The sequence below is a fragment of the Periophthalmus magnuspinnatus genome, chromosome 13 (assembly GCF_009829125.3).
Source record: "Periophthalmus magnuspinnatus isolate fPerMag1 chromosome 13, fPerMag1.2.pri, whole genome shotgun sequence".
NCBI lineage: Eukaryota > Metazoa > Chordata > Actinopteri > Gobiiformes > Gobiidae > Periophthalmus > Periophthalmus magnuspinnatus.
In genome coordinates, this window is record NC_047138.1 from 9,660,785 (window position 1) to 9,684,752 (window position 23,968).

Sequence of the window (23,968 nt, forward strand, 5' to 3'; positions counted from 1 at the left end):
TCTGACAGTAAAAAAACAAAACTGTAGCATCTTATAAAATGACTGACAGTCCAAATGAGTAATAGTCCAAATGATCTTAATCTGAACAAAAAACTGATTTTAAGAAACCAGCAGTAACGTCAAAAAGACTAACGACGTGCCCTGGTTTAACTTTGAACTAACTTCAAATGAACTGTTTTATAATTGTATGTACAGAGAGTGTGGTGTGTGTAGTGAGTGTGTCCTGTGTAAAGTGAGTGTGTTGTGTGTATAGAGAGTGTGGTGTGTGTATAGTGAGTGTGTTGTGTGTATAGAGAGTGTGGTGTGTGTATAGTGAGTGTGGTGTGTGTATAGAGAGTGTGGTGTGTGTATAGTGAGTGTGTTGTGTGTATAGAGAGTGTGGTGTGTGTAGTGAGTGTGTCCTGTATAAAGTAAGTGTGTTGTGTGTATAGAGAGTGTGGTGTGTGTATAGAGAGTGTGGTGTGTAAAGTGAGCGTGTTGTGTGAATAGAGAGTGTGTTGTGTGTATAGAGAGTGTGTTGTGTGTGTAGTGAGTGTGTTGTGTATAAAGAGTGCATTGTGTATATAGAGAATGTGTTCAGTGTATAGTGAGTGTGTTGTGTGTATAGAGAGTGTGTTGTGTGTATAGTGAGTGCGTTGTGTATAAAGAGTGTGTTGTGTATATAGAGTGTGTTGTGTGTATAGTGAGTTTTTTGTGTGTGTATAGTGAGTGTGTTGTGCGTATAGTGACTGTGTTGTGTATATAGAGAGTGGGTTGTGTGTGTAATGAGTGTATTGCGTGTGTATAGTGAGTGTGTTGTGTGTATAGAGAGTGTGTTGTGCGTATAGTGAGTGTGTTGTGTGTGTGTGTGTAGTGAGTGTATTGTGTGTGTATAGTGAGTGTGTTGTGTGTGTAGTGAGTGTATTGTGTGTGTATAGTGAGCGTGTTGCGTGTATAGAGAGTGTGTTGTGTGTATAGTGAGTTTGTTGTGTGTATAGTGAGTTTGTTGTGTGTGTATGGTGAGTGTGTTGTGTGTGTGTATGGTGAGTGTGTCGTTGTGTGTATGATGAGTGTGTTGTGTGTGTGTATGGTGAGTGTGTCGTTGTGTGTATGATGAGTGTGTTGTGTGTGTGTATGGTGAGTGTGTCGTTGTGTGTATGATGAGTGTGTTGTGTGTGTATGGTGAGTGTGTTGTGTGTGTGTATGGTGAGTGTGTCGTTGTGTGTATGATGAGTGTGTTGTGTGTGTGTATGGTGAGTGTGTCGTTGTGTGTATGATGAGTGTTTTGTGTGTGTATGGTGAGTGTGTCGTTGTGTGTATGATGAGTGTGTTGTGTGTCTGTCCTGTAAACACTGTTTTACATTAATCTGCCGAGGGACTGAAGATGGACATAGCCACTTGGCTGTAAATCTTCACATATTTACATGTTATATTTAAATATTCATTGATATGTAAAAATAAGGAGAGCACTGGCAGCTGTAACATGAGACTCTTTATCAGCTTCTCCAGCTGCAGTTGGACAAACCTGCACTGATCATGATAGAGCGTCCTCAACTGTACACCACACACATATACACTGTACACCACACACATATACACTGTACACCACACATATACACTGTACACAACACACATATACACTGTACACCACACACATATACACTGTACACCACACACATATACACTGTACACAACACACATATACACTGTACACCACACACATATACACTGTACACAACACACATATACACTGTACACCACACACATATACACTGTACACCACACATATACACTGTACACAACACACATATACACTGTACACCACACACATATACACTGTACACAACACACATATACACTGTACACCACACACATATACACTGTACACCACACACATATACACTGTACACCACACACATATACACTGTACAACACACTCATATACACCATAGTGAGACTAGTGTAAGACTGAACTATCTCAACATTAATATGGCAAATATAAACTGAGCAATATAAAAAGTACACATACCATTCAAAAACTACTGCACATTCTATGCACACTTTGGCCAAACCATATGATCAAACCAATAATAATTACATTCTTATCTACTTACATAAATCATTCCATAATGTCACCTACCACGGACATTTCTAATATCAAAAGACACGCAACTGTTACTTAAGGCAATATAAACCAGTGCCAACATTCAGAGTAATTAAACATTGACCGCTTAGAGTTCAAGTAAATCCCAGTCTTCCTTGATCGCTGCAGTCCAACAAAATATCACATTTCAATTGCGCTACACCTGTGCATACAAAGGGCGCGGGATGCCTGGAAGTGTGCAGGTGGGGGCGTGAAGGACTCCTCAGGTTAAATATGTGGTAGTGGCACTGAGTAGTTTCTGAGTTTGACACTTTAAAGAGGGAGTAAGGTAGAGTGATACACCACAGATTAACTGCCAGTGAGCTAAAGGGCGTTCCATAATGCTGGCCATAAATACGATGGGACACTTTTAAATAGGATGTTCAACTATTGCCTCAGGAAATCTTTCTCTACAATTAAATGCAACAAGAGAGAAAACGAGAGGTTTTACAGGTGAAAACCACCTACGGTAAGTTTTGTTCTATTATTTTCTATATAAATGTAATTAATATAGAATGTTAAGGCATCTAAAACATAGGATTTTCAAGTAGTACAAAAATGTGTACTTCATATCATATATATGTATATACATATTTTTTTAAGTATACAATTTTACTTTGTTAAATAGTGCTGGCAAACATTTCTGGGTAGCTGTACTTTTCTATTAAACAGACTAATTTAGTTCCCTTAGTCTGTGGTACTTCCCGAATAAAATACAATATTATCATAAAATATAATCAAACTGGTAAAGCCATTAAACTAACAGTTGTTTCTTAAACTACAATGTGATCTGATAAACAGTCATAGTGTCATAGTTAGTGCCAAATATTTTGTAATTAAACCATTAAACCAATAAAATGTTTTTATAAATCTGTAACAGTTTTTAATGAAATATCTTCTACCTAATGAGGAATAAGAGAACAATTGTCTGTAAAAATTCCAGCCTTTGTTGTACTTGTAATCAATGTGTAACTACAATGAGTTAATAGACAACTTGAAAACTGTGGTCTGCAGTGAATTAGGGTATCCTGAGATTGTAACTGGTGCATTTTCCTTTAAAACAAAAAGGAAACATATATTTATTGATATTTTCTCGAGGGCTGTATAGCTAATGATTATTGCAGTAATCGACTGGTCCGTGCTTTTTATTGTACATTGAGATATGCCACTGATAATGCCACTGTCATTGTTATAAAATCTTGTGGCTTGTGTTTTAGAGTCTGTATGTGCTACAGGATAATGCTTAACAATTATTCAAATTATTTAACAATTATTATTTTTATAGTGAACTCGTCACAAATATTTTGACTATTCATTGCAGCTCCATTGTACTGTTACTTTTGATAAGTTTTGGAAAATAGCACATAATTCAGCTTGTATAATCTCATAGTGTGTCAATGTGGACAAACTTCCCTGAAAGGAGAATTATTTAAATGTATTCTATAAGTCAGTTTTGTTGACTGCAAATATTCAAATCTTTTGCTGCAGCTGCAGTTTCCTTTTAACCAGCCAGAGCACAGTAACACATTGTTCATGTTCAATCTCCTGTGAAATAAACGGTCAGTTAATTTTAAGGAACGGCAACCTTTTGACTTCCGTGACCACTGACAAAGTAATTTAACTCCTGGGAAAGTTAACAGCTACTGCTGCTGGTCACAGATATAAGATGATACATTTAAGAATAGTGTACTGCTACTACTACTACAGCTATGAAATTTAAGACTTGTTTAATTCTGTCATGAAGTGCCTAAACAAACTGAGACCAATGGTGGCTTCTGGTTAACCAAATATTTGTTAGCTTTAAATACACCTTAGCTTCAGGGAAATATGACACCAATAAAAGGGTTATAAAAGCTGTTGCCGGGTTACATCAGCGTTTTGCATATATTTGTGTCTGTTTGGCTGCTTGTTCTGAAAACATTTGATAGGCAATATGATCCAGAGAAAATGAGCAGTCACTAAACTATGGCCTACGCTACGTCAAAGAAAATAGAATCATTTTTTGAGGTGAGCTGGAAGGGGTGGGGCTAAAGCTACAGGTAGCCTGAGAGGAGGGCGTGAGAGTGTCAAGTTTCTTGGAGTAGTTTTGTTTTGTCAGTAAAATCAGCTCTCAATGTGCCAAACCTTAGAGGAAAAACAACACAGCAGGTTTTTGAAAGGCCGTTTTGAAGCAGACCATACTTTTAATCTGGAGACAGATTTTCTACGCAAGAGAAGAATAGAAGGGTTTCTGCAGCAAAAATCTTTAGTGAAAAGCAGAGGAGTGACAAGCAACGACCAGCAAGATTCCAAGCAAGTACAGGGCTGTGCTTTCTCTGCTAAGTGGCTTATGAAGTGCTCCTAATTTCTTTTGAAAAAGACGACTGCATCATGAGGGTGAGTGCACGCTAAAAGGGCAAACCTGTATAAAGGGGAAGAACAAAACACTAATAAAAAAATATTGGGGAACTTATCTACTGTAGTTATCATCAAATCATTTATGGTCACAGGTTTTGCACAAAGACCTGTGGTTGTTTCTGTGTGGTGAACTTTCAGTTTTGCGCACAGGTTTTGTGGTTATCACAAAATGGAGAAAAAAAGAGCTTCTGGTTTTGACAAATATTGGAAACTATACTGACAATACAACAAGTTTAGCTGTATACGTTAATGCCACACTGTAGAGCAATATGGATCTTTTCTTTAAAAATTGGATTTTAGACAGTGTTATATTTTAGCATTAAACAATAGTATTTATATACTGTGCTGTCTGTAGATATATTCTCAGAATCAGAAGCCAAAAAGAGCAGGAGCAGACAGGAGGGAGCCATATTTAAACAAAGGGGTGATCTTCATAGTTGACCTAGAAAATATGACTTGTTGAGCAGGCTGCACTCACATGAACATCACAGATAGAAACTTGTTTGACTGAATCATCAAACTTCTATGTTGTTTACTTTTAACCAAGTCAAGTCTATTCTTCAGTGTGTGTGATTATTAGTAGTACAGGATGAATACTACTACCTAATACAGAATACAAATTCAGATGTATTGAATACATAACTCAGACCAAACGTGGTGGAAGAAATACTTCAATTTGTTGTTGTGTAATTACGTATTTTGTAATGATCGACTTTAAACAGAGTGCGTCACATAATGCAACACAACACAAATCCATGAGTCACAGTGCATCAGTGCTGTATAACACTTTTCAAGTATGTTTAAAGATGTATGTTTAGACTAGATATTTTACTTTATATTAACAATACAAGACAATCTGCTATTTGTTTCTGAATATCAGTCCCACAGCAATTAGGCAATATGAGTTTTACTAAACACACTATTAAATATATCTAGTGACAGGTAGGTGTAAAAGACCAAATCTGTGCTTGTCAAATACTTTACTTAAAATGTTTGATCTTCCAAAGTACCTTAAAGGTCTTGCAACCTTAAAGGATTAGGTTTGTGGCCATAAAGCATTTCCTCAATTCACAATATGGGTAAATACAGAGATGGACTAACCTGAAAATAAGTCCTTACATGTTCTGCTTACAATACAGAACAAACTTCCAAGAGATATTGATATATATATATTTTTTTTCATGTAGAAAAACCTGTAGTACAGAAAGTACAGTTTTACTCACAAACTTAAACTCAGTCAACAGAACAAGGCAGCTTGACTATGTGGATATTGGGTTAAATAGTAGAGATAACCTCATTAATTATGATTCATAGACTATATATAGAAATAAATGAACAATCACTCAAGCTTAAGTCCCACATAATTGTGCGATTCTGACGCATGACTTGTTGAAAGACTTGAAGAGCATACGCCTATAAAGAAACTGCTAAGTTTCTGAACCTGATGTTTCAAATCCTTATAAACAAAGTACTAAAGACATTCTGAATATCTCATACAGCAGGTACAGTGGCAGTATGTCAAGGGGATTACTTGAATTTAACAATTGCTTCTATGTGTAGTTTCTTAATTTAATCTTCTCTTTGCTGGCCTCAGACAACTGCCCAACTGCCTGAAGAGAGCGCACGACCATTGAATCCAAACAGAAAGCAAGGTAATTATATCCTGATTCAAACTAATTTAAACGACTTTCATGTTTTGTTGATTAGGAATATTCATCTTCTCTTAAGTAAAATTTCATGTTTTGTATTTTTCATAATCATAGCAGTATTAAAATAAGTCATCTAGGTGTGGTTTGTCGAGTTTAAGAATAATAGTAAAGCCTGGAAATGATCATAGGCTTACATTTAATTTGTATGATCTTTTTTAACTTATTATAATTGTATGGATTTGTCAGGAGGCACACGTAACGTAACCAAAATCTAAATGAATCTATTCTACTTATTTGTTGTAGTTGTGGTTCCAAAGCCAGGGCGGCACAGAAGACCCATGACGGCTGTAAAATCCCAGACAGAGAAGACTACTAAGAGAAAGAAAGTGTGGCTCACCATCCTGGCTGTGGTGGTGTGTCTTGCTATACTGGCAACAGCAGCATATTTCAGTAAGCTAACAATACCTTAAACTAGATAAGAAAAGAGTAATTTTAGTACTGCGGTATTTATTCTTCCTAAAAATAATCCTTCTTGTGTTTCCTCAGTCAAAGTTCTCATAGACAGCAAGTACTTTTTTTGCAAGCGCTCATTTAAGTTCATCCCCATTGACCAAGCCTGTGATGGGAAGAGTGACTGTGCAGGAGGGGAAGATGAAGTTACCTGTGTGTCAACATTTACAGTCAACAGCACGTTTCCAGGTGAAGCTTGGCTCCACTGCAATTAGTCATTGGAAACAAAGCTCCTGTTCCATTGTTGTGCTTGTATTGTGTTCAGTGAGGCTGTTGACGGCCAAGAGTGTCCTGCAGGTATACAGTTCTGGCACAGGATGGAGAAGTGTTTGTACCGATGGCTGGACTGCAGAGCACACACAAACTGCATGTAAACAACTGGGATACACAAAGTGAGTGACTGGGAGCTGGTAAAGCTGCCCGATGGCAATTCCTAACAATCTGGCATTATCATCTTTTTATGTTTGTTGTGCAGTAAACCAAGCAGCAGTAATGAGCCAGTAGGAACGCTCCCAGTACAGTACAGAGTGGGGCCATTCACAGCAGTCAGACCTGGAACTGGAAATACCCCAGTTCATCAGGCTACAAACACCCGGTGAGAGAAACAACTATTAATGAGTCACATTAACCATTATATTTACATGACCTATGAGTATTATATTTTTGAGGGATAAGTTGAAATCAGTAGCCTGGATTTTGTTATGGGTAGGCAAGCAGACTTGGGGGGGGACATCAATATTTAGTTTTTACTTAATAAGTTTGTATACACACTTCATTTCAAATCAATATATTTTAAATTAAAGAAGCCTGAGCGTACATAGTGTATTCTTACATTGTCTGTACAATCGGGGCTGGTCAGAGGGCTATTTGTTCTCCTACACCTCATTTATGCAGCTTCAGTACTATTGTGAACTATGGAATTATCGTTGTTCATCTAGAAGCCCTATGAGTGATATATGACAGCTCTACAGATGTGTAATGCACTTACTACACAAATTATAAATTATACATTCATGGAGGGATACTCACAACAACAACTGGTCAGACAGATGCACTAGTCACACAAGTAAAACTGTCCAGTTTTTCCGCTAACGCTGCAGCTCGATTGTCTGTATTTCTAACTATCATCTAATCACTAGCAATATGAAGCTAAAAGCGAGTTATTTTAGCCACTTGTGTTGAAAATTGGCGCTGCTGTTGTTGTCTCCAGCTGCACATGCACACAAATCTCCTCAGATTCCTCCATGGGTTTATCACAGGGTTTATTCAACGCTGTGTGAGTCTGGTGTGGTCCTCAGTGCACATGTGTAAACCTCTAAAACAACCGCCTGGCCTCTCCAGTTGTGAAAACACATATAGAAAGAGTGATAAGCATAGACTGTATATAGAAAATATTTAATATACACAGTCTATGGTGACAACACAAGTTAATGAGACGTTTGGATCCACGGTTGATGCAGTCTGCTCATTGGCCAATAGAATGTACTTAAGGACACCGTGACTACAACCATGCTTCACACAGACAGAAGTGAAGGGAAAACAGGACTATTTGGAAATAATTCCTAACTATTTGATTATACTTTTGACACATGATGATTTTATATTTTATAGGACAAGCACCTGTTGAAATTAACTATCCATGAGCGAGTGATTATACAAACTAATTTGTTAAAATATATATAACGTTGTTGTGTTCATGACCTTTATAAAATCTGTTCTTCAAGAACATTTTCAATTTTCAGTTAAGAATTCCAAAAATGTTCTTAAGAAAGCTTCATGCATGAGGTCCAGTGTATTTAAAAAACTGACCAACAACAAATAAATATATTTGTATGAGAATCTAAACTTTCTACTACCTCAGTATCGCCACACATCACTAGTTTCAGATTGATTAAATATCAAAACTAAATATGAAGTTACAAGCTAAACAGATTCCCCTTCCCAGGCCGCCAGTTTCTGTTCCTGAAAAGCAGAAAGTCCAGTTCCAGTTTCCACATAGTCTAATTTCCCAGAGACAAAACCCTTTTATAATAAGTACTATGCACAGTCAACTTGACTATATGTGATCTATTTGATAAAATTACCTGTGTATTGAAATATTTCATAAATGTGTGTCCTTGTGTCTCTCAGAAGCAGTGTGTGCCAAACAGGCTCTGTGGTGTCTCTGTCATGTTCAGGTAAGACCTGCTATTTGAATTGTGTGAGAAAAAGGTGACATTCATACAGCTGTCTCACTCTGACAGGCCCATGCACGTCCACAGAGATGTTTCCTATGCCCTACCAAGAATCTCAAGCAAAACTGAGCCTATTGCTTTCATAAAACTTGTAAAGTTAACAAAGCTCATTATGCCAAACTTATCCGTTATTTAGGCTTAAGCCATGGTCATACACAGCCTTTTGTAAATGGCTCAGTGTTGTCAAATGGATTGGGAGCAGATTGGGAGTAGCTCTACTTTATCTTGAGTATTTCATTAAATACTTGCCTGGTGTGTTTCAGACTGTGGGAAGGTAGACTCTCGGGAGCGAATAGTCGGAGGCACAGACACGGTGATTGAAGAGTGGCCGTGGCAGGTGAGCCTGCTGCAGAGCGGACAGCACACGTGCGGGGGCGCGCTCGTGGCTCCACAGTGGGTCATCACAGCAGCTCATTGTTTTTCTGGGTCAGTAAAACACAATAAATTCGGCCCTTGCATACTCTCTGCATAGACTAACACGGTGGCCTTTTGTTTGCAGAAGTAAAAATGAGCTAAGTCGCTGGAAAGTCGTATCGGGACAGACGTACCTCGGGTCACTGGGAGGTTCCTCTGTGGACAGGATCATCATCAATGGACAATACGACAATGCTCGAAATGATTACGACATAGCCATAATGAGACTCCACAGCCCCTTATCAGTAGGAGGTAGACTTTAAACTAAACTGTATTATTAGTAGACGTATAGCTAACTATTTCGAACCCACGGTAAAAACAAAACTGTGCCCCACGTCCACACTGCCCTCTTGTGGTGTTTTTTGGTAACCATGACTATCATACCCACATAATCTAAATGGCTGGGGAAAAAACATTTATTGCAGACCTTTAAAGCAAAACATTCAGCACACTAATTACACGAATGAATGGCCTATTAAATATGTTGACTAAAACATTTGCAATAGTTATAATGTATAATTTGCTTCCCCTTTTTAGAGTCTCGCAGGCCTGCTTGTCTACCACCAAAAGCTTTTGGCCTCAATGATGGAGACATGGTGGCTGTAACAGGTTGGGGTTACCTAGAGGAAGATGGTAGGTTACATTTCCCATTTGCATTGACTTTTTAATATTTTGTAAGTAAAACTGTCAAGCCGAACTTAACATTAAGTGCTTTGATAACTGATCTTTCAGGTAAGGTTTCCTCTAGACTTCAACAGGCTGCCATTCCACTGATAGATCGGACCAAATGCTCCAGTCCTTATGTTTACGGTAGTGCCATAACAGAGCGAATGCTGTGTGCGGGATACCTGGAAGGGGGCGTGGATGCTTGCCAGGTACAGAACTATTTCATTATTCACCAAGAGCTTTACAATATTGACAAATCATCTTTAAAACATGTTCTTACATTTCCTAGGGGGACAGTGGGGGACCATTGGTGCACATCAGCTCTACTAAATACTACCTGGTAGGAGTGGTGAGTTGGGGAGTGGGCTGTGCCAGGAGGGGGAAACCAGGTGTATACTGTGATGTGGAAGAGATGACGAATTGGATCAGAACAGTCATTGAGGTAAAAATGTAAATGCTGTTGACGTATTGTTGAGATGAGGTATTGTTGAGATGTCTGAAAACTTTTTTTTTTTTTTCCCCCTTGTCTTTTCTAGAAAAATCCTTGATAAACTACTTTTGTTGCCCCGGTTGTGAATCCATTGCAACATTTCATTCATTCAGCAGAAAAAAACTTTATCGCTTGTTACTGTACACATTTTATTTGCCATGACATAATTTCTCAGGGGAGATGTGTTGTTTTTCAGAGGCTCATCAAATGAAACTAGGTGAGATTTAGTGTCTCAACATTTTACGACATTCACATTTGATCACAAACATTTCTGCACTTATGGCCAAGCTTAGGATCATTGATGCTTTGGCAGAAACAAAATAACTGATGCCAATTGTGATGCTATTAGGTTTCTGTGTACCTTATAGCAACCTTATATGAGCACTTTACATGAGCCATGAATTACTTGATTGTACTGCTTGTGTTCTTAATATGCACTGAGGTTTACATATTTAAAATGTTTGCCATGTTTTAGAGTGCAATGAATAGCTTCAGAACAGGAGTTCTGTGCACTGAACATTTGCCATGTGCCTTTAGGAATATCAGTAATAACATGTAAATGTTGTATATCCACTTGTAAATTATTATGAATAACTTAAAAGGAAATGTAAAGTATTGTTAACTACAAAATGCTTGGACAAACAGATGTTTTAGGTTTACATGTTAAATGTTTTTGTAAATACTTTTTTCTTAAAAATGTAAATACTGTGATGTGATGATATGTGCTTATGCTTTTTTTTGGCTACTCTCAGAATAAAACATTAATTTATCTGAAGTACTTTATTTATTTTTTAAATGTTACATAAAACATTCATTTATTAGATATAAATGTGGAAAACATGAGTATTTAAACACTGACCTCCAGATGTGCCAAACTAAGAACATGAACATTATAAAAGAACTTAAGTTTATCTTTTTCCACGGTGGCTTGATCCTTTGAAGGGATTATCCTGCTCCGTAAAATAAAATAAAAATATTTACACAACATAACATTTACAAAGAACATACAAGCAAAACTTTGAGCCAATAATTAATTATTAGCTGTAACTTACATCATCATCATCACTGTTGTCAAAGAAAACCCCTTTAGATGACTGGCTCTGACTTTGAGATTGGCTGCTGTACTTTGCAAAAGATGAGGAGGCTCTGGAGAAGATGTAGGTTAACAGAGTTTTGATAAATCTATTAAAACTAAGTAAACGTAATAACTTACTTTGAAGTTGGTCGTGTTGTTTTTGTGACAGGGATATCTTCGTCTGAATCGTCAATACTTATCTAGAGAACGATCAAGGGCATATCATAAAAAGCAATCAAACCTTTTGGAGTACATATATTTATGTGTATTACATCTTCTGTTGCAAAAGAGTCAGGCCGTGATGATCTCTGAGATGTAGCCTGAAATGCTGTTGGGAAACATGACACATATACTTTAAACAATGCCTATACCTTAATCAAGTTATTCGCAATAGTATAGCATAGCTTCTAACAAGCTTCGCACCTTGCATTATACTTCTGCTTTGAGTTGATTTCTGACCACGGCCACGACTTGCTGGTTTGGGTTCTGAGACAGTTGCACCTGAAAATAAATTCCGTTGATTATATTTAGTGCAAACATTTTTCAACAATTGCAGTATTTCAACTATGTATACTAAACATAATCCTCTTTTTGATTACTTTCAATGCATATATGATACCTACCTTTCCCTCTTCCCCGTCCACCTCTGCCCCTGCCTGCTCCGCGCCCTCTACCTCTAGTGGGCTGTGGGAATGGGCTGGAACCTTCATCAGAGTCCATAGCAACATCACCATCAGACATGCGATCATCGCGGTCATCCCCACGCTCCAGCCGATGGGCTTTAGCTCTGCTCATGGCCTGTTACGGAAGAGATTTAAAAACTAGATAAATATAAAATGAGATCATTTCCTCGGCTCACAAAACAATACAAAGACAAACTCACTTCTTTAATATCATTCTCTTCTTCTGTTGTGTTTTTTTTGCGGTCTCTGAATACCTTTATCTATGAATAAAAACATTTTACTGCATACATACATGAATGTATACATGTATTATAAATATGTAGGAACCTATTGTTTAATTTTGTAGGGACAATGCAGTTACACATAGATATAAAACAGAGCATTTCTAACATACAATGTACACGTTACCTCTGCATCAATGTCTTGTTCTGTAGTTACTCCTCTGGCCAGTAGGTGCCGCTGTGTCTTCTCAAGCTGATATGAAATCAGCTCTTCTATGGCATCTTTTTCATCTTTATCTACAAATTCCTGTATAGCTTTTCCCATGCCCTGCTCAGTCAGCAGAGACAGCTGTACAGTCTATGAAATATGAGCGCATTAAAAATATATATACCAAAATAACATTATGAATGTCTGATAATTACCTGCTCTGCTGCTTCAAAATATTTTTTTACCAAATCTTCCACTCTGAGCCCTTCTGCTGCTGTATTCTTCACCAATTTGTTGTAGTCAACATTGATTTCATCTAAATTAAAAAAGCAAAAACAACATTGTTGATACTTCACTGATTACTGTAAACTTTAGTTGGAGACACACCTTTAATGTCCTCTTTCTGCTCTCGTCGCCTTAAAAAGTGAATGACATCCTTTGGATTAGCAACACGATCAACAAACTTCTGACTGAAGCGAGAAGTGTTGAAGGCCTCAAATCCTCCACTGTAATCAACCTGTTAAATAAATAGTGCAAATTAACAGAAGGCAGGAGAGTTGTATTTCAAAAGGATAATTGGTCTCACTCTGAGTCGAATTAAAGGTTTCTCTGGGGTCATGGGACACCCTAACCTTTCTCTTTCTGCTTCCTCCAGCATCTCATTGACCTGCAAAAGGAAAACAATGAAATATCCACATTTACCTATATTTCTAAAGATGATAAAAGCTTTACTTTTGCATAGCAGAATTCCTCCACTTTCTTTGTGACATGGGGTGTATCTGGGGTGAATCTGTCCTGGTAGTCAGCTAAAACCACATCTTGAATAAAGAACTGGCGCACTGTTTTAAGGGGTAGTTTTTTCATATTCATTTGGCGACCATTGACACGGAGCAAACCTATGTGTCTGAAACGCATAATATTTTTCTCCTCAAACCATGTACAGTATATATCAATTTTGTTTAATAACATATTGCACAATAATACTTTTTGGTAGCTTCTCCTGGAGAAAGGGAGGTTGCTACAGAGCTGCCAGGCTGTGTCACATAAAAAAGCTGCTGCTCATTTCTTAATGGAGTGATGAGACACTCATGCTCATGGCCCCACACGACTAGATCAATGAAGTCATCAAGAAACTGCTCAGGAATGTAGTTTGTAGGCCCATGTTTACTCCTTCAAAAAATAAAAAATAAAAAAGGCAATTATTAGTTTCCTGAAGTTTACACCCCACCCCTCTTTTATGTGGTGCATGTTAACATGCAAACCTGTTTTGGTGCAAGGTAAAGAGATTAAACCACTTGTCTTGATCTTCTTTAGGACGAAGCATTGTTACTTGATTATTTACAAACATTCTGTAGAGGCGTTCATCTGGTATGGATCCTGTAGATACGCAAATGTAATAAATGCAGGATTAACACATAAAACACACACAACATAAAATCTTACCCAGGCCATACAGGGCTAGTTTTGTCCTCCCTTTCTGCATTAGAATGGGGCTAATTTCAATTTTTTCCACTGACTGAGAATGACCAAAGTGATTTACCAGACCTGAAGCACTTAATAAATCCAAAGCACACAACCCTTCAGCCTTGAGAAAAAAAAATCAAATGAATAAATTGGACATAAATGTGTGGCCTATAAATGAACATTGTCACTTACTCCTGTAGGGTCATCATGGTTACCATGAATGCTAAACACAGGAATGGAGATGTTCAAATTTTCATCCTGATAATTTACCCATGGAAATCTTTAAAAATAAAATATGATTAAACACAAATTATGCTTTCATGGAGACGCAAAAACATTATTGTTAAACTGACTTGGTTGTATTGAAGTTTACAGTCTGATCACTGAGAATATTGAACTGAATCGGAGTATCTCCCATACAATACTGTCTTAGCATGGTTATGCAGGTATGAAGGCAGCGTCGAGACGGCTTATTCTCATGGAACAAATCTCCACCCAGTAGAATAAAGTCCACCTTAAAACGTAAAATACAGCCTGTGATAATGAACAGTCCACAAAGACTTATCTGATATGTAGTGAACAAATACCTGATATTTCTTGGCATATTCTAAGATCTCCTTCAGTGTGTTGTAAGAGTCATTTCCACGGATAGCATCCTTCTCAAGATATCCCAGATGTACATCGGTTGAAATGAGAATCTTAAACGTATCCTCGTCATCCCTGCACAAAAATTTGACATATAAAACATTAGAAAATATTTAAAACTACCACACAACAGTTTGTCAGAGAAAAACTTACATGGTATTCTCTGAGGACATGGTGAGGCGTCAAAGTTAATCTGCCGGTGACGTTACTGGCAAAGGAATAGTATAATATTTGAGTAAGTAACACAAAAGTGAGTTATGTTATATCACAATACCTATATACAAACTGAAATACTTCATAACCTGTTGGCATAGACAAAAAGGTAACTAGCCAAGCTATGCCCATAACTATCTGCTAATTACAGTTTAGTGAAGTATCACAGGGAAAACATGAGAAAAGCATTAGCAGTTCCGTGAGTTTAGCTATCCCTTTAAGCATAGCATGATCGTGTAAAATATGCGAGGCTTCTTGTAACACGCTATGGCTAAAAACATCAAAAACAATTTCTGTTAAAGGCCAATATAAGCGTAATTTACTTTCACCCATCTAATGCTGCAGCCATATCCAGAAACGAAAGCACGCAACAAAAATCCCGGCAACTCTTGCCAAATCCAATCTTGGGAGATGTAGTTCATTTGAGGCTTATTCTCGTATATGCGCGCTTCGTCTTTGTGGATGAAAACTACATTTCCGGTAAGATGAATGTTAGTTCGATTTATCCGCCATGTAAACCCGACATTTTTTTTCAGAAACACCTTACTGTGAATATCTACTTATGGACCAGAGTGTGACATAAAACAAACTAACCCAAGTGCAACCTTAGGAGGAGAGGTTTAGCTACTAGTTAGTTTTGTTTTTGTGCTCCAGAATTGATCTATTTCGTAGTCGCCTTTTACAAAAAAGCTGAACCCAAAAAAGATTTACTTGTCGTACTTTATCTAACCAAAGTATGCTTTGAGTATTTTATACGCAAAATCTAACACACGCACTGTTAATATCTGCAGTGCTATGGATCCTCCAGCAGCAACAACTTCAGCTGATGCTTTGCGAGAAAGGGTAAGTTTCCCCTGAATAAATAATTGTTTGTGCTTTCAGGCCAATGAAAATGATCCTGCAATGTTACCAGAAATTTGCCACAATTAAATAGTTTACATTGTTTACATTTATTTAAGAAATGTGGCCAAATCGTGCAGGTTAATGGATCCTCAACAATGTTCTTTATCATGTTTTACTTCCTACTGCAGGTAGACTTATTGTGGTTGGTATTATTTCCAGTCTTATTGTGTTGCCCGCAGGATCTACACCTACAACTACAAACTGCACCCAGTGGTTTAGTGTGTGATAGTCTGTCACTGCCTTCTTACAAGGAATACCCTGCCCAGCGTCCATTCATCACCACATTGGTCCAATCTCCAACAGCACAGACGTATAGGGCTTCATCACCTTGCAAAGCATTTCCAGAGACCAACAGTGCAGGTAAATGCTGGTTAAACCGTATTGTGTACACCAGATGTACACATTTGTAGACTTGATTTACACAACACTAGTGTTGTTCAGCTCCATGGTTACTGCTAGTGCAACATGATGCCCTAGTTCCACTAACTCTATTTATTCATTCACAGTCTATCTTCTCAAATTTCCCCATAAGTAAATAGATACATTGGAATTTGTTTTTAAGTCACTCTTTAAAACATTTTGCACGGTCATTTTCGTCTCTGTACTTGTTCTTCTTATCATCTCTTGTGACATGTTTGAAGCTATTCTATCTGCTCTACGAAATCTCCAAGAGAAGATCCGGAAGTTGGAAAAGGACAAAGGACATGTCTCCTTGCCTGATCCAGGGAAAGATATGAAAAACACCTCTACACAAAGTGACACAGATATCAACAAGGCAAACTGCAACCAGGGTGAATAGGTGTTCTTTTAATTGCATTTCACATGTGTATATGCTGAGTATCATTTTTGTTTTTAATTAATATTTTCCCAAATTTTATTAAGTGTTAATCAACCACCTGGCATCTGCCGAGTCTCGTTGTTTAAAACTGGAAAAACAACTTGACCAAACTAGAAAGATGTTACGCTCTGCCACAACAGACAAATCAAACATATTCAATCAGGTCAGTTCTTTGGATGTGATGATTCATTGGCTAAGTGATGCATGTTTTGTAATGATTTGCTTGTCTTAAAGGTGAGGGAGACAACCAGGTCAGCTGATCAATCTACTGACAGCCCCTCTGTACTTGCCCGTTTAGAGAAGCTTGACCATTTAGAGCAGGAATACTTAAGGCTGACACACACACAGAATAAGGCTGAGGTACTAAAGGACAGCTTCAGTTCTGTTTACTATTATTTATGTTATTTTATTTTAATCCCATTTGTAATTTTCTGTTCTTGTTGTCTTTTCAGAGAAAGATCGATGACCTAGAATTAAAATTACAAGAGGAGGAGCATCAGAGAAAGCTGGTTGAAAACAAGGCCAATCTGGTAAACATACTTGCCATCCTGTCTGTCATACACACAATATAATCAAGTATAGAATCAAAATAATATATAATACATTTAATTCATGCCAGCTGCAGGTAGGGTTGGAGACAAACAGAATTTTGTTGCAGTCTGTATCTCCTTATCGAAAGTCCAAAGACAAAGAATCTAAAGTGAAGGTGAGATTGGATTTATTGGATTTTTCTTTTTTGAAAACACTTCCCTATCAGCAAGCTTGCTTTATTGACATTTCATTGTACTATGTGCTGCAGAAATCTTCACTACAGCAGTCTCCTACAGAGCCACATTATAAGTTCAGACTCAGAGATGTACCGTTTGTTGCTGGAACGGTAGGGTCTACTTAATTTTCTTTTAACACTATATTGGTGTTCAAAGTCATTCACTTATTCTAACCCTCCTCCTTCTCTTTCCAGTCAGTGGGCAATAGCCACTCTGTCCGTGCAAACGTCCAGTCAGTTTTGTCTCTCTTGAAGTGTCACCAGCCTCATCTCTGCAACAGTCGTGTCCTGTCAAACAAACCATATGGCTTGGGCATAGGTAGCCAAAGCTTTTCCAGTTCCTCGTCTTCATCAAATGAGGATGAATTATCTGATCTACTGCATGCATTACAAGAGGAGCTTCGACTCATGAGCTTGTAAGCATAGTTACATTCTAAGTATAAATCATGAGATTTAAAAATTAACAAGTTTTACTTATTTGTGCTGCAGGGAGCAGGAGGAACTACTGAGGAAAGTGGAGAGGAGTGTTTCTGAGCAAGAAAGAAAAGATCTTCAGCGGGAACAAGAGAAACTACTTCTCAAAATGGAGAGAAAAGGAGAACAAATCAATAAGCTTTACAAGCATAAATCCCAAGTATGTGACACATGCTACTTGAAATGTAGTATTAATTTGCTTTGAATAAGCATAACTATGTTCCTTTAGGTTAATATTTTGTTGAAAGAATCAAATAATGGTCGAGTAATAAAGAATGTGGGAGCAACCAGAAAGTTTTCCAGCAGAGGTCACTCAACTGAAGCAGCCAAACTCAGACCAGGAGAGAGGAGCAGGAGAAACCTGCGCCTGCTGAAAGACATGAGAGCTCTACAAATGTCTCTGCAGACATGAACTTGCCTCATATACTCTACACAGGGTGACTTTATGTTGGTGCTACCTATTATTTAATTATACTTAAACTTTCCTAGCATTGCTTTATTTTTGCTGGGTTGATTTTAATTAAGATTTTTGTACAACAAAGTAAATATTTACATTGATTTAATTTGTAGCTCTGTATTACTCTACCACTAGAGGGCATGGATAAACAATACTTAAGGTACCTGAGGTAAAGGTTTAGTACAGGAGTGTCCAAACTATGGCTCAGGGGCCAAATGCCCTCAGACCAGTTTTTATTGGCCCTCAGGCCTCCTCCTGAACCGGCCCAAATGATCATAAGCAGTACTTTTAACAGGAAATTAAACTATTTCTACCACTATAACCTCAAACATCACATTGCATTGTGATACAGACCTAAAATGAATGTGTTTCAAGACATTAATATACAGCAGCTCTGTCAAAGCTGTGTATAAAGCACCACACCGCATTGATCACTGGTCTGTGGGCCTCCGCTTCGAATATGATTTGAGATGTGGCCCTTGATAAAACAAGTTTGAGCACCTCTGTTATAGTGCTTTATTGTTCTCATAGGAAAAATTTGTCCTCTATATTTGACCCATACTTTAATGCTGCTGAGGCAACCTGTCCGGAGTACCATCTCCATATCTTGAGGCTTGGTCAGGACTGCATTAGCTGAAGTGTTTTACCTATGGTGCTTGTTTTAGGTTGATGGGGGGAAATCAGAAAAGAAATGTAATTTTTTCAGCACTTGAAGAGAGTTTAGCAACAGTAATCAGTAACAGTAATCTGCACAGCAATATAATGAAAGTACTGTATATGCTGGTGGTTGAATCATCATCTAAACTTTATTTTGGACACTTACAGTCCATAAAACATTTAAAGGAGAGCACAGATCAGTATAATTTAAAAATAGAGTACATGATCTTTTTAAAATGGTGTCTCAAATGGGCAGTGAGTTCACATACTAGAAAAGTATTGCACTGAGTTTAGTGCAGAGTTGGGCAGTGTTGCATACAGTTCATAGTTTTGAAGCCTGCACAGCACTGCAGGGCAGGTGGGCACGCCCGTATTTACAAACATATAGCCCACATGTAGTCCCTCTATCGTGGGACTCTCCACAGGATCTGCAGGCCATCGTTATAGACCACATTAGCCTGTGCATGCTGCTCTTTCTGTAGTGCATCCAGAGGTGGGCAGTATACATAGCAGTTTTCAAGAGTTAAATTTTCACAGGTTCGACACAATGACACTGTTTCTGTCATCAGTGTAATATGCCCAGGTATTTACATTCATCATGGGCAGTACAGCTATTTGTCATAAAAAACAATGTCAGGGAAATAGGATAGACTCCCCCCTTGCTCTATCCTGTCATAATGTTACTTTTCTTTGCATTGTATTTGATATCAGAAGATGGAACAGATCAAGTAATATATGGACAGAAAATAACAAACTTATCAGCATACATGAAATGGTAAAGATTTTCTTATCAACCTGTTCCACAATCATTTAAAAGCAACTTATATACATTTTATAAAAAGGTGTCATTCATATTCACATTCTAAAGGGGGTTTAAATAGAATTTCTCAGTTTTACACACATTTACGCATAACAGAACGCTGCCTTTGCAAACATGTGGGGACACATTTTTTACTTAAAATAACTTTGTGATCTACACAATGAAGTGACAGAACAAGACAAAAAACAAAACAAAAAACAGACATCTACATGAATTACCAAATGCATTTTTTTTTTTACAATTGATGATTGATGCACATCTGTTCATCAAAACGACACCAATCTGAGTAATAAAGATAAAGATAAAAAATACTGTTCAGTGTTTATATACAGCACATGCAGTTATACATTATACATTTTGTAATGTGGATAGAAAAATAATTTCTTTTTCAAAACACAGCAGCTTCCAAAATAAGCATCTGATGTCCCTCTTATCCAAGTAGTCTATCTTACGTGGAAAACATAATGGCAGTAAGGTTACACAACACTTGGGTGCGTAAAGGGGCCATCAGATGTGTGTGCCCAGGTTTTGAGTGAGTCTGGATATGTGATCCTCCATCTGTCTCAGCACTGCTGACCTAGCCACTAAAGCTCCAGATGAAAACAACACCTGTAACCAGAGTCTTCTGTTTGTGTGGTCAGGTGTGATAAAATAGCTCCCCTGGCTCCCTCTGCAGGGGCCCAAAACACTGACCTAAAGGACAGCCAAATGTGCACCTTTTGTTGCCCTGGCTATGACCCAAGATTGCCACAATCTTCAAGAGTCTGTTGAGTGATGGATTCTGATTCATTTGTCGTGGACTCCTCTTGGTGCTTTGGCAAAACTGGTCTGTTGGTGTAAATATCATCTACAGGCAAAAGGAAACTGACTGTCTTTACTTTGGCCCTGAAAAGTAGAAAAAATACCCAGTTAATGTAGGTCTAAGCTTTCTACCACACAATTCACTGTAGTAGTGGGCCCCATACCTGTTCTTATGGACATAATCCTGCAAAGAGTGCCTGTTATTGGCTTTTCCCACATCCACTCTGGTTGGACTTCCAAAAATACTGCCTCCATGGATCTCCTCTTGAAGTCTCCCCCATCCAGAGTCAGTTCTCCTGATCCGGTCCACTATGCCTTCTCTCATAGACACAGAGGGCAGGGCAGCGCCCATGGAATACCTCCGCACAGTCATCACGCTGTTCTCTGAAAAGAAAAAACCTGTTATAAATGTGCACTTTTCTAGTAGGCTTGTGCCTTTTCCCTACACCAAACACAGGTCGGGTCAGCATTTACGAAAAGCTATTACTGACTTTAAAACAGTAAGCACATTTCAAATGAACAAAGGTGCCTTTACCACACCTATGACTCACCTTTGTACGGTCCTTCCAAAACCGGTGCAGACGCGTTCCTCCTCAGATTGAGATAGGGGTTTTCCTCCACCACAGCCGTGGACGTGAGGCTCGCATGGGCCACTTTAGCCCAGTGTGACCGCTGGCTGAAGTCCCCGCGCAGTTCCCGGTTTTCGGTCTCCAGCTTCTTGATTTCCTCGCGCATTTCCATAACGACGTGCGCCAGGCTGCGCGTGCTCTCCATGACGCCGCTGCTGCGCTGCCAGTACCAGGGCTTTCCAAACACCGGCGGGATGTCCCGGTGCGGCTGCGGATTTAACATCTTTGCACCTTTTGTCTGTCGAGCGTCTTTCTCGGTTCTGTGCTCTTTTCAATCTCAGTCCAGATCTTGTTCTGGGCAGATTATGTCGCCTTTCACCACTTCTCCTGCTGAAAAGGCCACGGTGATCACCCGGCGCTGCACGAGGCATGCTTTATTTATCAGCCTCGGTGTAAAGTTTCAGGAAAACTACGCGGGAGTCGGAAATGAAATGTGCACGGCAGCATGGGAGGGAGCTGTATTAAAGCTGCACACGTGGATTTTAAAAGCCAAGCCTATTGGACTGCCACTGATAACAATGACTCAAAAGACTTTAGTAGGTACAGACTACACCTGACCCCATCAAAACCACAGAGCTGCTCTATCCAAATACAGACATGGACCTTATTATACAGTGGAGTGGAGTCTTTTTGGACGGAAACACCATTTTGGGGGTCTTTTGCTGATTAGTCACCCCCTGCACCTTGCATTAGAATGCACAGGTATGGACAGTATAAAGTCTTAAAGTATAAAGTGAAATGTCCAAGCCATAGACAGTAGGTCACATGTGGTCGTGATCGCTTTGTCCAGGTTCGTTTGAAACCCACAGGAGGTCTCTGACAGACTCACTGAACATGTCCTCAGCCTTAGTCCAAGAACGTCATTAATAAATGAAGACGCACTCTGCTTAGGCAGTAATTACACAACTATCGGAAAAATCTGACACCTGATACAGCATTTCACTTTCAGACAAGGCTTGGCTTGAAGCTTCAAATATTGAGTGTATAGTTTAATGTTAAAACTAGCCACGTATACAGCATAAGACGGGGTGGGCAAACTTTTTGACACACGGACCACAATGGGCTCTAAAATTTGACAGAGGGACCAGGCCAGGATATGGATTGAGATATATATATATATATATATATATATATATATATATATATATATATATATATATATAGATAGATAGATAGATAGATAGATAGATAGATAGATAGCAAAGCATGAATATGCAAGACTCATTGTGCAAATTGTTTTCCAAATTCATTAATTAAATTAATAATTCATATTAAATTTCAGTTAAATAAACACAGCAGGAAAAACTCTGGACAAGGTTTGCCCTTACCTATTTTAATATAATTTGGTCACATTCAGCAGGCTGGATTAATAAAACCAAAGGCCGTGTGTGGCCCCTGGGCCATAGTTTGCCCATGTCTGTCATAAGCACTCTGTAATAAGTTATGTGTAGTCACCAACTTTGGACTATAACAATTTTTATTTAAACGTTATACACAAAACATCAGTTTTGTTCTTTTTTTCAATTCAGCTAAACAAATATTTATATAGATTATTTTATATAAAAAGACAGAGTTAAATATTATTATTTCTTATTTACAATTCAAAACAGCACATGTAATAATAACAATTTCAGTGATAAAAATGTTACAAAACATTTCCCAGTTGAAAACTGTTAAGCAGAAAGTTTGCGAATGTTAGCAAAGATTCAAAGTAGCAATGTGGAACTGCTCTACATTCAGGAACTAGAGGTACGTTCATCTATCCAATTTGAATTGTGAAATATGGCCTGTGTTATAAATATATTACAATTCATACAGTATTTGTCATCTTTCAAAACCTCTTACAGAGATTGAAAACTGACTCAAAAGTGTATTCAGTTAACACATTCTATTGCTGAGCACACCTCAAGCTCAATAAGGACACTGATCTCTAAAGGGAGTGGGTTTTGAAGAGAAGGCGCATGTCATTTCTGTGTGTGTGTTTTCGACAAAATGCTGCAGGTAAAAGCATTGTGGAGGTGTGTGTATGTAGACTAATAAATCAGTTGGTAAGATAAAGGAACTTATAATTCACAAATGACTGAATCCAATTCCAAAACAATAGTAGCAAACAGTCTGACTTCTAGTAGACAGTCAAGTTTAACCACGAGACTACAAACTACCACAACCACGGCCTACTCACTTCTTTCTTAGAGTGGTCTCACAATTTCAGAAAATTACAAGCTCTTAACCCATACTGGCACCATGAAGGGTTACGTGGTCCTTTGAGGTTGGCCCATTCAAAATGCGCTGTGACGTTCTGTTCCTGGTTGTCTTGTTTGAGGAATCTAGGCAAAAGTTTCAAAAGGTAATGTAAACGAAGAAGTAAATAAAAAATTAAATATAAAAAGCATCAGTGCGACACAGGTTGAATGAAAATGAAAATGGTGGAATGAAATGACATACCAATCTTAGAGAGATTAGACAGAGAGCTGTTGGAGGCAAGAACATTTTTTTGGAGCTGAAATTGAAGATGAAAATTTAAAGTAAAAGCAAAAATACAAAATACAGTAAATGGTTTGAGACGATGTGCAAAGAATGGGAAAGTAATAAATAAATGCAAGCGTTAGGTGCGAGTTGAATGTATTTTTTC

At 38.1% G+C, this 23,968-nt stretch overlaps 5 protein-coding genes across 8 annotated transcripts in view; 2 read left to right on the forward strand and 3 right to left on the reverse strand.

Annotated features, from left to right (window-relative positions):
* Window positions 1-2,372: 2,372 nt before the first annotated feature.
* On the forward strand, window positions 2,373-11,250 carry tmprss4a (transmembrane serine protease 4a). Of its 3 annotated transcripts, none has more exons than XM_033977176.2 (13): window positions 2,373-2,591; window positions 6,114-6,171; window positions 6,472-6,618; window positions 6,715-6,867; window positions 6,944-7,070; window positions 7,154-7,273; window positions 8,809-8,855; window positions 9,176-9,338; window positions 9,412-9,578; window positions 9,864-9,959; window positions 10,059-10,201; window positions 10,282-10,434; window positions 10,529-11,214. In XM_033977176.2, the coding sequence occupies exons 3-13, from the start codon at window positions 6,507-6,509 to the stop codon at window positions 10,538-10,540; spliced, it is 1,293 nt and encodes a 430-aa protein (XP_033833067.1). In that variant the 5' UTR covers window positions 2,373-2,591; window positions 6,114-6,171; window positions 6,472-6,506; the 3' UTR covers window positions 10,541-11,214. The 3 variants fall into 3 exon arrangements, with proteins under 3 accessions (XP_033833067.1, XP_033833064.1, XP_055081987.1); XM_033977173.2 differs by lacking the exon at window positions 2,373-2,591 and adding an exon at window positions 4,205-4,498 and having other exon boundaries at window positions 10,529-11,250; XM_055226012.1 differs by lacking the exon at window positions 2,373-2,591 and adding an exon at window positions 4,224-4,498 and having other exon boundaries at window positions 8,812-8,855; window positions 10,529-11,215.
* mre11a (MRE11 homolog A, double strand break repair nuclease) lies at window positions 11,248-15,373 on the reverse strand. Of its 2 annotated transcripts, none has more exons than XM_033977171.2 (20): window positions 15,315-15,373; window positions 14,932-14,986; window positions 14,721-14,853; window positions 14,487-14,647; window positions 14,326-14,413; window positions 14,113-14,254; window positions 13,932-14,046; window positions 13,654-13,839; window positions 13,402-13,573; window positions 13,256-13,336; window positions 13,057-13,186; window positions 12,885-12,985; window positions 12,649-12,819; window positions 12,441-12,500; window positions 12,181-12,355; window positions 11,981-12,058; window positions 11,830-11,885; window positions 11,696-11,757; window positions 11,535-11,628; window positions 11,248-11,432 (listed from the first exon to the last, which is right to left on the reverse strand). In XM_033977171.2, exons 2-20 carry the CDS (start codon window positions 14,949-14,951, stop codon window positions 11,391-11,393), a joined length of 2,067 nt encoding a protein of 688 aa, XP_033833062.1. In that variant the 5' UTR covers window positions 14,952-14,986; window positions 15,315-15,373; the 3' UTR covers window positions 11,248-11,390. The 2 variants fall into 2 exon arrangements, with proteins under 2 accessions (XP_033833062.1, XP_055081986.1); XM_055226011.1 differs by having other exon boundaries at window positions 11,248-11,435; window positions 15,315-15,351.
* A 204-nt stretch (window positions 15,374-15,577) lies between these two features.
* Window positions 15,578-20,217, forward strand: cep57 (centrosomal protein 57). Its single transcript, XM_033977172.2, has 11 exons — window positions 15,578-15,834; window positions 16,074-16,254; window positions 16,536-16,685; window positions 16,777-16,895; window positions 16,967-17,092; window positions 17,185-17,262; window positions 17,352-17,438; window positions 17,532-17,609; window positions 17,694-17,914; window positions 17,988-18,132; window positions 18,202-20,217. Exons 1-11 carry the CDS (start codon window positions 15,787-15,789, stop codon window positions 18,382-18,384), a joined length of 1,416 nt encoding a protein of 471 aa, XP_033833063.1. The 5' UTR covers window positions 15,578-15,786; the 3' UTR covers window positions 18,385-20,217.
* On the reverse strand, window positions 20,175-21,876 carry LOC129456732 (uncharacterized). Its single transcript, XM_055226016.1, has 3 exons — window positions 21,259-21,876; window positions 20,872-21,091; window positions 20,175-20,791 (listed from the first exon to the last, which is right to left on the reverse strand). The coding sequence occupies exons 1-3, from the start codon at window positions 21,557-21,559 to the stop codon at window positions 20,638-20,640; spliced, it is 675 nt and encodes a 224-aa protein (XP_055081991.1). The 5' UTR covers window positions 21,560-21,876; the 3' UTR covers window positions 20,175-20,637.
* A 919-nt stretch (window positions 21,877-22,795) lies between these two features.
* Window positions 22,796-23,968, reverse strand: part of dock10 (dedicator of cytokinesis 10) — a 32,106-nt gene continuing 30,933 nt past the window's right edge. Inside the window, exon 56 of the mRNA XM_055226010.1 lies at window positions 22,796-23,663. Coding sequence (XP_055081985.1) covers window positions 23,616-23,663 — 48 coding nt within the window. The 3' untranslated portion in view covers window positions 22,796-23,615. The remainder of the gene's footprint in view (window positions 23,664-23,968) is intronic.